Source organism: Aspergillus undulatus, assembly GCF_047715775.1.
Source record: "Aspergillus undulatus strain CBS 261.88 unplaced genomic scaffold BDV17scaffold_113, whole genome shotgun sequence".
Classification (NCBI taxonomy): Eukaryota; Fungi; Ascomycota; class Eurotiomycetes; order Eurotiales; family Aspergillaceae; genus Aspergillus; species Aspergillus undulatus.
The window spans coordinates 1-13,269 of NW_027396717.1; the positions used below are offsets into that span (position 1 = coordinate 1).

The 13,269-nt window shown below is 53.9% G+C and overlaps 5 protein-coding genes across 5 annotated transcripts; 4 read left to right on the forward strand and 1 right to left on the reverse strand.

Moving 5' to 3' along the window:
• Positions 1 to 205: 205 nt before the first annotated feature.
• BDV17DRAFT_296702 (acyl transferase/acyl hydrolase/lysophospholipase) lies at positions 206 to 1,828 on the forward strand (the record flags this gene model as incomplete). The annotated part of the gene is made up of 3 exons (XM_073763355.1): positions 206 to 345; positions 402 to 628; positions 750 to 1,828. 3 exons carry the CDS (start codon positions 206 to 208, stop codon positions 1,826 to 1,828), a joined length of 1,446 nt encoding a protein of 481 aa, XP_073609906.1.
• Positions 1,829 to 2,229: 401 nt separating this feature from the next.
• On the forward strand, positions 2,230 to 3,309 carry BDV17DRAFT_296703 (S-adenosyl-L-methionine-dependent methyltransferase; the record flags this gene model as incomplete). Its single annotated transcript, XM_073763356.1, has 1 exon — positions 2,230 to 3,309. The coding sequence occupies one exon, from the start codon at positions 2,230 to 2,232 to the stop codon at positions 3,307 to 3,309; it is 1,080 nt and encodes a 359-aa protein (XP_073609907.1).
• Positions 3,310 to 6,293: 2,984 nt separating this feature from the next.
• Positions 6,294 to 8,667, forward strand: BDV17DRAFT_278055 (cytochrome P450). The gene is made up of 2 exons (XM_073759495.1): positions 6,294 to 6,981; positions 7,050 to 8,667. Exons 1-2 carry the CDS (start codon positions 6,586 to 6,588, stop codon positions 8,208 to 8,210), a joined length of 1,557 nt encoding a protein of 518 aa, XP_073609908.1. The 5' UTR covers positions 6,294 to 6,585; the 3' UTR covers positions 8,211 to 8,667.
• Positions 8,668 to 8,918: 251 nt separating this feature from the next.
• Positions 8,919 to 10,114, reverse strand: BDV17DRAFT_285698 (NRDE family protein; the record flags this gene model as incomplete). Its single annotated transcript, XM_073760759.1, has 2 exons — positions 8,919 to 9,935; positions 10,049 to 10,114. 2 exons carry the CDS (start codon positions 10,112 to 10,114, stop codon positions 8,919 to 8,921), a joined length of 1,083 nt encoding a protein of 360 aa, XP_073609909.1.
• A 646-nt stretch (positions 10,115 to 10,760) lies between these two features.
• Positions 10,761 to 12,304, forward strand: BDV17DRAFT_24626 (HVA22/TB2/DP1 family protein). The gene is made up of 2 exons (XM_073756049.1): positions 10,761 to 11,008; positions 11,098 to 12,304. The coding sequence occupies exons 1-2, from the start codon at positions 10,977 to 10,979 to the stop codon at positions 12,011 to 12,013; spliced, it is 948 nt and encodes a 315-aa protein (XP_073609910.1). The 5' UTR covers positions 10,761 to 10,976; the 3' UTR covers positions 12,014 to 12,304.
• The last annotated feature ends 965 nt before the right edge of the window (positions 12,305 to 13,269 follow it).

Sequence of the window (13,269 nt, forward strand, 5' to 3'; positions counted from 1 at the left end):
AATCCGTCCGTACTACACCAACCTTCGTATACCAACCCAGACGACATCCTGGCCCGAGATCCCGCAGAGGTCCCCGCGTCGTGTTAGTTCAACAGCTTTGGCTTCGGTGGAACCAATGCTTGTGCCATCATTGAGAGCTGGGATGGTCTTAGCGCACTGGCGAACGGACATGGTCTTGAACGGCCACGCGCTGAATGGCATCACAATGAACGAGCAAGCTCCAAACCCATATGGTGCTGGTCCCTTCGTCCATTCCGCTAGCTCGGGTCCGGCTCTGGCGGGAAGTGCTGGGGCGCTCGCCAGCTATCTTCGTACACACCCTGACACGGATCTTGATCGACTCGCGTACACTCTATTCCGCAAGACAGACTTCCCGTGTCGGTGAAGCTGCTGTTTCGCAGCCCTCTTAGAACAGCTCCCCAGGTCGCCCTGGTTGACATCCTACGCGCTGCCGGTGTCGAGTCCTCCGCTGTTGTTGGACACTCATCCGGTGAGATTGGCGCTGAGTATTCTGCGGGATACCTCAACGCCATCGATGCAATCCGCGTCGCATATTACCGGGTTGTCCACTCTCATCTCGCGCAGGGCCCGGGAGGAAAGCGCGGGAAGATGATGGCTGTTGGCACATGTCCTTGAATCAAGCGACTGCCTTCTGCAGCGAGTTCGGCGGGGCGCTCTCTGTAGCTGCCAGTAACTCTCAAACCAGCTGCACACTGGCAGGTAACGCCGAAGCTATTGAGGAAGCTCAGGCCCGGCTACAGGAAAATGGTACCTTCTCCCGAATGTGCTACAGGTTGACACGGCATATCACTCTCACCATATGCTACCATGCGGTACCCCCTACCCTGAGTCAATGAAGCAGTGTGGTATCAAAGTCCAGAAGGGCCGCAAACAGTGCCGGTGGTATTCCAGCGTTTGGGGATCAAACGGCCGCTCCCAGTCATTTAATCTGGCCGACGGCCTGCTACTCAAGGACCAGTACTGGGTCGATAACATGACGCAGGCCGTGCTCTTCAGTCAGGCGCTTTCGAGAGCATTAAACGAGGACCAATTCTTTGACCTTGCGCTTGAGGTTGGACCGCACCTGGATCTCAAGGAACCAAGCGCCGAAACCATTAAGATGCTGACTGGTCTCTCGCTTCCCTACTCTGGTGTCTTGAAGGGCGGGCAGAGTGCGACAGAGTCTTTTGCTGATGCGCTTGGTCTTCTATGGTCGTCCTTCCCTTCGTCACAGCCTATGACCACATTTGACGGACTACGCCGGGCTTTTCCATCAATCGGCAAGCCGCAGAAGCTTACCATCCTGAAAGGTCTGCCCGCTTACTCGTGGGACCATCCCAGCCTCATCTGGAAAGAGCCGAGATCCGCCCGCATTTTCCGTGCCCAAGCCCAACCGCGCCACGAGCATCTAGGTCATTCAGTTACGCACGGCGAGCGCGACAAGCGCGAGGTCCACTGGAAGCAAGTTCTCCGCCTGAACGAGCTTCCATGGTTAGCCGGGCACAGGATCCAGGGCGAAGTCCTATTCCCGGCGTCGGGCTACTTGTCGATGGCATATGAGGCCGCCCCCCGCCTTGTCGACGTCCAACAGCCCCTGCGTCTCGTCGAGCTACATGATATCGGCATTGTGCGTGAGATGCGGCTTGAAGAGGATTCCTCGGGACTCGAGGTTGTATTTACGATTGGCGTTACGAGCCACGCTGATGACTGCATTGCCGCTGAGGTTTCCTGCTACAGCGGTGCCGTCGACTCAGCTCAGCCCTTGGACGCTCCCCAGCCCGGCCTTGCAGCCCATTTCACCGGAAAGATTCGTCCCTGGCTAGGGTGAGCCGCAAGAGGATGCTCTGTCTCCACGGACTGAACCTCTTCTTCCCATGGACACCTTGGACATGGAACAGCTCTACTCAAGTTTGTCCAAGGAAGGCTTCAGCTACACCGAGCTTTTCCAGGTCCAGACAATGCTCCGTCGGCTCAACAGGGCTATCGTGACCGTGTCGACCCCGCCTCAGCCCTCTCCATTGCGCGACTGCATGCACCCCGCGCCCGTTGATACTGCCTTCCAAGGTCTGCTAGCCGGCTTTTCATTCCCAGGTGATGGTCGCGTCTCAAGTATCTACTTACCGACAAAGGCTCAGAGCATCAGGATAAGCATGATGCCCTCCGGACTCCGAGTCGTATGCCTCTGCCCTCAAAGCCGACGCCGTCGTAACCTCCACCGGTAAAACCACCATGACAGGTGATGTGACCCTCTTCGACGAAGCAGACGCGCAAACCAAAGTCCAGATCCAAGGAGTCAACACGAGCGCAGTCGGAAAACGCCGCCATCCCTGGCTCTACGCAGGCACAACATGGGCTCGGGGTGCCGATTACGGGATCGAGTCAGGGCAGGGTGCGACCCTTTCTGCCGGAGAACGGGTGCTGTATGAGCAGCTCTCGCGCACGGCGTACTTCTACCTGCGCCAGCTCCGCAGGAAGATCTTACCCCAAGAATTGCTCCTCATGGGCAAGTACCGAAATCACATGATGACCTGGGTGATTGAGCATTTACTCCCCCAGATCGAGGCTGGCGAGCACCCGGATATTAGACCCGAGTGGAAAAATGGTACGCTTGAACTGGTGCAGCAGTGGCGTGCTAGCCAGCCATCCGACAACAATGATATGATCATTCTCCATGCCATGGGGAAGAAACTGGTTAATATTGTCCTGGATGCTCTAGGCAACCAGTATGCGTCTTACACATACACAGACATATCCAGAGGCTTCTTTGAGAATGCCCGGGCCGTGTTCAGTCAGCATGGCAGCAAGCTCAGTTTCAAGACGCTCGACATCGAGAGCGATCCGGTGGACCAAGGATTCGCCGAAGGAACGTTCGACATGGTCGTTTCCTCGAATTGTTTGCACGCGACGAAGAGCCTGGACGAGACCCTACGTCATTGCCGGAAGCTCCTTCGCCCTGGTGGTCGCCTAGTCCTGCTAGAGATCACCCGGGACTTCCTGCCTACGCAACTGGCTATGTCGACGCTTCCTGGGTGGTTCCTGGGAATCGAGGACGGGCGTGTCTGGGCGGCTACCGTCAGCGTTGATCGATGGGATGAGCTTCTCAAGGCCAATGGGTTCTCAGGGGTTGATGTGAGCTCGGCGCCTTCCTTCTGTTCTGTTATTGTGGCGCAGGCAGTCGACGAAACGGTCCAACTTCTTCGCGAGCCGCCGGTTGTTGCTCCAGCGGTCCTCCCGCCAATGGGTAAGATACTTATTGTCGGTGGTGGTGCCGGGTGGTGCCGGGTCCTCGATGCTTGCTTCCCAGACTGAGGCAATCCTGCGGGCTGCTGTTCCCTCCACAACTGTCACCATACTGCCTGGACTTGAAGACATCCAAGCCCCGTCTTCCGCGACATGGACCAGAAGAGAACCAGAGGATTGCAGGACGTAATGGAGACAGCAGAGGTAGTCCTGTGGGTAACCTCGGGTGCAAAATCAGGTCAAGATCCCCATGCCAACATCACTGTGGGATTATCGAGCACGTTGCGTGCTGAGCGTATGGTCCTCGATGTTGTGGATCCGTCCTCTGTCGAAGCGTCGATGGTGGCAAAGATGCTTCTCCGTCTTGCCTTCCTGGACCCATCCAAGACCGACAATCTGCTATGGACACAGGAACCTGAGCTTTCGCTGGAGAAGGGCGCCCTCTACATACCTAGGGTTCAGTCTCTAGACGGCATCAACCGGCGGTCCGCCGCGCGGCGTCGGCAATTCACTCAGACGACCAGCCTGGAGTCCAAAGACACGGCCGTGGTGCTGGACGAGCAGCGCGGCGGGTTCAAGGTGCAAGCTACTTTCCTTGGTAATACCAAAGAGGACGAGATCCGCCTGCAGGTCATTGCTTCCTCGCTTCACAATTTGGCTTCCTCCGGGTTTGGGCCGGTATATGTGTGCATTGGTCATGACGTGGCATCTGGAGATAAGCTTCTTGTTCTTTCGAATGCCAACAAGTCCCTGGTCGATGCTTCCGGGGACAACGTCTTGCATCGCTGGCAGGACGACAAGACGGCCGCGGACGACACGGAACGTCTGCATCTCTTCCTGGCACGGGCACTTGCGGGAACATCTGGTCAACCGCTTGACAGGAACGGCGTGGGTTCACGGCGCACCGGTTGACCTTAGCCAAGCCATTGATGCGGTTGCTCGTGAACAAGGAATCGCTGTATTGCAAACCACGTCAGATAAGGCTTTGAGTGCGAGCGCCACCTTCATTCATCCCTACGCGAGTGAGAATGACTTGGAGGATATTTGTCCCCAAGAATCTGCACAGCTTCGTTACCCTGGCGCGCGCACAACAAGGGGCATTGTCGTCATTAATCCATACTACTCTGCCGGCGTTGGCCGTCGTGGACGAGGGACTCGAGAAATTGGACGTGGGTTTAAGCCTCGATGGACTCCGCAGCCTGGCTAAGCAACATCCCGCTGCCTCTCGCAGAGCGTACTCAGGTTGTGGATATTGACAAACTCTCTTCAGACACAGGCAAGCAACTTGGACCGACGGCCGTGGTTGACTGGAGTACTACCGATACTGTCACTGCTCTGGTCCGTCCACTCGAGCATCGCGGGCTGTTCTCTCCCGGCAAGACATATCTCCTAGTGTGCTTGACCATCTCTCGCGCAAGGGAGTCACCGTGCGGCCGATGGCCGTCGACATTTCAAACATTGACTCCCTTCGCGCCGCCATCTCCGAGATCAAGTCGAGCATGCCGCCCCTCGGGGGCGTAATGAACGCCGCCATGGTGCTCCGCGACCGTCTCTTCCACCATCTACCCTGGAAGGACTTTGCCGCCGTGTTGGCACCCAAGGTGACTGGGTCAAAGAACCTCGACGAGGTCTTTGGCGATGAAAACCTGGACTTCTTCATCTGCTTCTCACCCACGACATCCATCGTCGGAAGTATCGGCCAGTCCGCCTACGCCGCCGCAAACCACTACATGGCGAGTCTCATCCAGCGGCGCCTCCAACGTGGGCTGGCCGGCTCCGTCATCCACATTGCCATCCTCACAGGCTTCGGGTACATTTTCCGAAAAGACTCCGAGCACGCCGAAACCATTTACAAGGCCATTCTGCCACGTTTCGACAGAGAATCGGAGACAGATCTGCACGAGATGCTAGCCAAAGCCATCGTCAACGGACGCCCTGGCCAAAACCAAACAGCCGAGCTCATTACGGATATCAGAACAGTCTTCCAGGGCGAATGGCGCGACGACCCTCGACTATCCTGCTACAGCGGCCAGCAAGAGCTCGAGGACGAACTTGACCAAGATCAAACCGCCGGGTCTGTCAGCATCAAGGCCCAGCTTTCCGCGGCCGAGGATCCTGCGGAGTGCCTCGCCATCTTGGAACAGTGCTTCGCGTTGGCCCTTGTCAATTTACTTGAGATTGACCCCAAGACGCTAGATAGCAATATGCCTGTTGGTAGTTTGGGCTTGACTCCCTTGTTGCTATTCGAATTCGAGAGTTGTTCCTCAAGGAGATGGGTGTTGGTGTGCCGGTGCTGAAGATTATGTCGGATACTTACCCGATGTCGCGTATGTGTGACGATGTGCTTGTGGATTGGCGGCGACTTGGGAAGGATTAGATTTAGTCAGATGAGGGGTCATTTAGCTGTGGATTTTGGATTGTGTTAGGGGGGAGTTATATAAGGAATTATTATTTTATGTCATGGGCAAAGAGAATATCGTGTACTCCAGTTAGGGAAGGAACGAGGGGATGGAGCACGTAGCCTGTCCATGAAACGAGTCTTCCATCATCCTCGACTACCCGCTCGTCATCAAGCATGTCCATTATTACCAGAAAGTCATTCTGATTTCGCTTCATTGAGTGTCACCTCCACCAATCTTCTGTTCTGTCAATTCAAAGGTGCTAATTCTTTACAGCGTGGTGCACAGCACGTGATGAACTATGCTGTTTGGAATGCAGAATTATGCAGCGGTCTAGAATTGCTGGAGTTTCAGTCACATTCAAAATTCGTCTGTTGTCCATGGCTCTCGCTTCCAAAAGGGGCTTCCAGCACATAGTTCGTACCAGCAGAATTCTGCTGAAGTGTGGGTTGTTTAGGCTTGGATAGTCCACCAGACTACATGGGTGTCACGCGCAAATGCCCTACAGAGTAGAGGCTTCCTCGGCAGATACAAGGCCTGCTGCAGAGCCAAGACAGCATCCTGATCTAAGGATCCGCCACTAGTTGCTTAATACAGATCGACACGTCATAAGAGATCCTCGGTTGATATCACTGTGCGCATCCTGCATAATGACTTCGACAAACGGGGCAATGCAAGACATCGTGGCTTACTGGGATCACAATCATATTCAGATTCGAAAAGGACCTCGGCAGACCGTTGTACGCGACAAGGCCAGCCGGAGCATTTAACTTGGAAGGGGTCCTTTCCGCCAGTGCGCGACCCACACTTCGCACTCCTTCGGCGCCGCCGAGGTCCACTGCGACAGTCCCAATTCTTATGGCATTTATGACATTCCAATTATATATGACTGGTCCTCGCGACCTCTCCTTCCCTTCCATGATCAATTGACACCGACTCATCCATCATGTTGTCTATACCGCTGCTTCTTGCCATCGCGGTGGCCGTGCTCATCCTCGAGTATGCGCGGACAAGCTGGAACCACGCCCGCAAGGCACGCGCCTGGGGGTGTGGTTCTCTCCCTCGCTATCCTACTGATATCCTAGGAGTGTCTTCTCTGAAAGAATCTTTGAAGGCCGACAAGGAGAAGCAAGTCCCCTTGGTTCCCCAGCGTCGCATCGAGAAAATGTGCATTCAGGAAGGCCGTCCCGTCACTTCGTTTCGCATTCGTCAGATGGGCCGTGAGAACATCTTTACTTGCGATCCAGTTAATGTGCAGGCTATTCTGGCGCACAAGTTCAAGGACTTTGAGCTTGGGGCTGCTCGCCGTCACACGCTTATGCCCATGTTGGGCACCGGCATTGTAAGACAGACCCTCGTTGAGTGGCTTGTGTAACGAGGGATGTGCAATGCTAACAAACAATGCTTTAGTTTACGTCTGATGGCGAGGCATGGTCGCGCTCTCGAGGTCTCCTCCGGCCCCAATTTACGCGCGACCAGATTAGCGACCTCGACCTGGAAGAGACCCATGTGCAACAGGCCATGAAAGCCATGCCCGTTGATCCCGTCACCCACTGGACTGCCGACACCGATATCCAAGCCATCTTCTTCCGGTTGACAATCGACTCCGCGACTGAGTTCCTTTTCGGCGAAAGCACAAATAGTCAGGCTGAAGCTATCCGCAGCGATGGCGCTCTACCCCCTAACCACTTCTCCAAGGACTTCGACCGCGGTCAATGGTACGCCGCGCAACGCACCCGATATGAGAAATTCCACTGGCTCGTCGACAACAAGGAATCAGCCGCGATCAACGAACGAGTCCACGCCTACGTCGACGGCTTCGTCAATGACGCTCTTAAGGCTGCTGCCTCCGGCAAATCCCGTTCAAATCACTACGTCTTCTCTGAAGCTCTTGCCTCCGCGACAAAGGACCCCGTCGAACTCCGCTCCCAACTCCTCAACATCCTCCTCGCGGGTCGTGACACAACGGCCTCCCTACTATCCTGGTCCGTCCAAATGCTCGCGCGTCACCCAGACGTCCTAAAGAAACTCCGATCTACCATCCTCGAAGACTTCGGTCCCTACACACCAGACCGCAACCCCGAAAAGATCACCTTCTCCTCCCTCAAATCCTGCCGCTACCTGCAATATTTCATGAACGAAGTCCTTCGCCTCTACCCTGTCGTTCCCATCAACCGCCGCGTCGCCACAGTCGACACGTTCCTCCCCCGTGGCGCAGGACCCGACGGCACAATGCCAATCTACATCCGCAAGGGCCAAAGCATAACATACTCTCCCTTTGTAACACAGCGCAAGAAGGACGTGTGGGGCGAGGACGCGGAGAAATTTAAACCGGATCGGTGGTACGATGCTAAAGTGGGCTGGGAGTACCTCCCCTTCAACGGCGGTCCGCGTGTTTGTATCGGGCAGCAATTCGCGCTTACGGAGGCCGGGTACGTTCTTGTACGTCTGCTGCAGAAGTTCGATGCTATTGAGGATGTGGTTCCCAATCGCGAACTCAGCTATTCTTTGAATCTGACCCTTGCGCCTGGGGACTCTGTTACTGTGAGGTTGCATGAGGCCGAGCAGTGAGTGATTCTTTGAGCTGCTCTTTTTCCTTCTTGTTGTATTTTGTACAATCTTCAGGCTTTGGCGCATTTAGGTGTTTGCTTTGCTTTTGTTTGTTGTAATTGTTACACGATTCCCACATTGCAGGGGTGAGAATGTGAGGGTGGGGCGCAAGCGGCTCTATCATCCTACATACCCAGCAATTTCTTTTAGGGTGGGCCGACTTGGTATAAAAGTCTATCCTTTATTATATTTGAACATGAAGTGTATCGTGGTCTCATGAAAAGCTACATGTTTATTTTCCCACATAGGTAGGAAGAGAGAAAAGAGGTTTGTGACTCTGCCAGTTCACGAGATTGCGGCAGCCCGCTGGCTGCTGGCTGTTGGCAGTACATGGCACGGTACATCTGCAATGCAGACACACGTATCACCTGCAATCTTGACCGCTATATGATTCTAGAGAAAGGTAGCCGGATTCAAAGTGGAAGTCTCCCCTGATTGTTGATGTAGGTTCAATATCAAGTTAGATAATTTCTCTAACCCCTATACCACGCAACTCATCAAATACATATCACATATCCACATCATAGTCATAACCATGCCATACATCATCATCATCATAACCTAGAAGAGAAAGAAGAAGGACCAACTCGCCGGAAAAACTACAAGCACAATGTCAAGTATAAGTAGGCGCTCCAGATCAGATCAAATCAGTCAAGAATAGGGCCATGTTCATCGCGTCACCTGAAACTCAAAGGACCTGTCTCCCTCCCCGATAGGAACGGGCTTCGCTTCGCCGTCGTAGAGCGTCCTCTCGAAATATCGTACGCGGTCGTCCTTGGAGACCAGGATGATCGTCTGCTTTTGGGTTCCATAGGGGCCGTGCAGGTAGGATTGGTCGAGGATGTCGTTGTCTGTTCCGTTCGCACTTCCATGCCCATGTCCTTCAACACATGACGACTGTTTCGTTTCAGGCGCTGGAATCTCGCCTGCTGTCGCAGGCCCTTTCTTCTCCCTCGTCCCGATGAGCGGGATGAAGATACTCCTCCTGAAATAAGGGAGGTAGTCTTCCGCCGTGGCATCGCGGTCGAGTTGTGGTAGGGAATTCGTATTCAGCACGCCCAGTAACCGCTGGATTAATTCCTCCTCGTCTTCACCGGCCTTCGTATGTCCCGCAATTTCATCCTCAACCATCCTCTCCCCGTCTAGTATCTTCGGCCAACTCCGATCATCGAAGACGGTATTGCTCAAGCCTACCGTCTTCCCCGTCCCAGCCTTCGTACCCCTTTCCCCCGACTCCGACGCGGACTCCTCCCCAGCAATCCACTCAACCTGCTCCATCCTACTCGACCGATTCGACACAACTGCCAATGGCTCCCTCTCCCCATCCCCCTTCCCATCCTTACCCTTATTACCAACATACCCACAAACAAGACTAAATCCCCCAACATTCCTCGCCGTCGGACTTCCCACCATCTCCCCAACATAACCTATCATCTCATCGCGATTCGAACAAGTCTCTGTCTCCGGGCGCATAAGCCAAGAATTCACAATCGCCCCGCGGCTCTGGTTCCCCGTCGCAGCGTCGGCCGTGCGCTCGCGGTAGTTCGTTAACACGGCGATTTTCCCGCTCGTCGTGATCCCCATCCATGTTCCTTGCGTTTTGCGGGCGAGGTCCCGCCCGCCGAGGATGTGGGTGTTTGGGGATGGCCAGTAGGTTGCGGGGGCGGTTGGGCGAAGGAGGTATTCCTAAAAAAGAGAAGAGAACAGGGGGTGTTAGTTTAGTTTGGTTTGGATTTAGTGGGTTTGGGTTTGGTTTCGTTTTGAGTACCCCCGGGTGGGGGGTTGTTGTTTGTACGTACATCTCTGTTGTTGATGATGATTAGGGAATAGGAGGGGTGCGCTGTTGAGATTAGAGCGATACACATTGTTTGAATTAAGTCAGAAGATCGGAGGGAGAAGAGTGTAAAGAAGGATTGTTCTGTTGGGACGTTGGAGGAAGAAGTGACAGCAAACAGCAAACAGCACTAGATATGTATGGGTTGGGTTGGGCACGTGCAGGACAACAGATGGGCGTCACCGGTTCATTTCTAGCAAGGGACTAGACCTGGTCTTGAGATAGCTTGGATTTTTCTTTGGACTCATCAGATGTTCATATCAGGTATTTCCTCCTACTACACTATATGTCCATGAAGTATGTATAACAGCTGTCAGATGTACAGAGAAACTCGTTATGACGTCAACGACAGTGGACTCAACCCAAAGATCAGAAACCAGAACAGATGGTGAGGGGGAGTTAACCCCTGGCAGCCGGAACCATTGAGGACAAAAAAAGCTATACAATTCACAGTATAACATATCACAGAAGACAGCCACTGTGAATGGTGACTGCAGGGCTGAGGGAGTCTCTTGCAGCCTGCCCGTTTACTCTACGCCCAGCGCCCGAATCCGTCACACTCCGCAATCAGCAACCAGTGAGTCCCGCACGGACTGGGAGGCTCCAATTTTATCATTGTCACTTTGTCTCAGCTTTTGTTTCTCGTTGCCTCGCTTGCTCCTTTTCGAATCCACAGGTCTCACAGATATTTCTGCCTGGTCGCTTTTCTCTCATCCGTCTGCCTCGACTTCGAGTCATACCTACAAATGCACGTACCCCGCGGCTAGGCAGCTTGGGATAGGATAAGATTGTCTTGCTCCGCATATCAACCAGCGCCATTTTTCTTCCATCATCATCTGAGACCTTTCGCCAGCTCGTCAGATTAGAAGAGTGAAGACGGCACAATTGCAAAGATGTTTTTCGGGATAATCGCAGATGCAATCTCGTAAGTATCATCGACTGTCAAGCTGTCATTGTCGCTGTCACTGTGAAACCCTTGCATTCGAGCCTGTACTGATCGACACCGACTTTTAGCTCGATTCTCACCATCCTCTTCCCCATCTTCGCCTCCTACAAAGCTCTCCGCTCGTCAGATCCATACCAGCTGGCACCATGGCTGATGTACTGGGTAGTCCTGTCCGCCATCCTCATGGCCGAGTCTTGGACCTACTTCATCATCGGATGGATCCCCTTCTACAGCTGGATCCGACTCAGCTTCTTCGCATACCTCGTTCTTCCGCAGACACAAGGCGCCCGCATCATGTACCAGGACTACGTTGAGCCGTTCCTAGCACACCACGAACGTGAGATTGAGGAGTTCATCGGCCGCAGCCACGAGCGCGCCAAGGCATTGGGTCTGCAATATTTCTACCAATTGATCGACTTTGTGCGAGAGCGCGTGCTGGGTCTCCCCCCGCAGCGCCCCCCAACTCCCCCGCCAGCCGGCGCAGCCTCCTACGCCCAGTCGCTTCTCTCGCGCTTTAACCTCCCGTCGGCTGTTGGTGGCACCCAACCGGCCCCCGCCAGCGACTGGTACTCGGCCATCAGCTCGGCCGTCGCGGGACTGACGTCTCCCAACAAGAGCCAGGAAGCTCGCGCCGAGGAACTCTCCGCGAGCCGGTTCCTCCTCCCCCGGGAATTCGAGTCCAAGTCGCGCGCCGAAAAGGCAAGATTCTACTCCAAGCAGCGGGACATGCTAGATGTGCTCCGGGACGCACTCATGAACGAGGAGCGCAACCTCGAGGACGACGGTCTGGCTTATGGCGGGGCGCCGCTGAGGAAGAACCGCAGCGACAATTCGTTCGACCATATTGAGCATGAGGATACGAGGGACCGGTCGCCTCGTCCGAGCGGGACCTGGTTTGGGGATAATGAACCTGCGGCGTCTTCGGGCGTGGACTTTGCGGTCAGGGCTGTTGATGCGATTGCGCGTGCGAGGGAGGGTCGGTAGATAAGTTGTGCTGAAACTAGCCTTGCTCGTTGATATTTATCATCTCGGTGTTAAGACAGTCATCTGAAATTATGGAATGAATCTGGAGTTTCGGTTATCTACTTCTGTTTTCTCATAATAACAGTAGTGGTGGTGTCAACATTTAACAAGTGATCCAGTAATGGTTGGGGTGTGGAGGTGGCGATGTTCACGAGGATTTTGATAATAAGGAAGATGTTGACAATCCTGTCCAGCTTTTCAAGCAGGTGATATAGCCCCCCTTCGCTCCTTCCCTAACATAACTACCATAGTCCTTGTGCCCACCAACCCAAGCGACACTGTCTTGTTATCTATAACCTTCAACGAGCTCTCTTCAACGACTTTCAAGCATGTGCACCATTTTTTTTCTCTGGGCCTGCTCAAACATCGAACACCAAGCACACGCACGTCATGTGGCCTCAAATTCGTCCCATCGAATCTACGGTCTATGCACTGCATAAAAAGGTAGATCCAACCCATGGCCAGGACCACTAACGACCCCGCCGTCAATCCAGTTACCCGACTTTTCTGTTCTCCGGTCTCTGGATTAGCTGCCCGTGCTTTTGCTTAACATGCTTTAAACCCGCCACTGACAGTTTCGGACATAAGATCTTCGCCGTTTTGGTCCGCTTGGGCTGATATTGATGACATCACACCCAACCATCAGCAAGTGGCTTGACTACCATACGGCTCCAGTTCGGACTCTGTCATTCCAACTATTTTACAATCCCCAAGCATCTAATGAACACGCGACAGCCGAATCGAACTTCATCGCAGCTGAGTCATGTCAGACACTGCCAGGCATCTCGCAGAGATGTACGGAGGCCTCCGTATGGCCCGGTGAAGAGACCGGCAAGTCATTGAATGATGAGGCTGAGTCGATGAGTCACTGTCGAGCGTCGACTCACTTCTAACAGGCGTGGGATGCTTTGCAACTCGCAAGGCTAGACAAGGTAAGGCAAAGGCAAGGCCCAGAAGTGGCACAAGCAGCTGGCTTGGTTGGATTGGAAGGGAAGACAATGCCCAAGTCAAGAGTCTAAAAACGAAGCTCAATACGCGTACTGTTTTGTAAGCGTATAGCATGGGCGACGTGGAAGCGTGGTTTTCGGGCTTGTTAGATGTATTTTACGCGTATCGTATTGTATGCGATTTGTGGCGAGACATCGTCTTGCTGTCTACAGTCTACACTATTGATTAGGGCCTAATGTGTGGTCATATTATTAGTTTTTCTTTTGCTT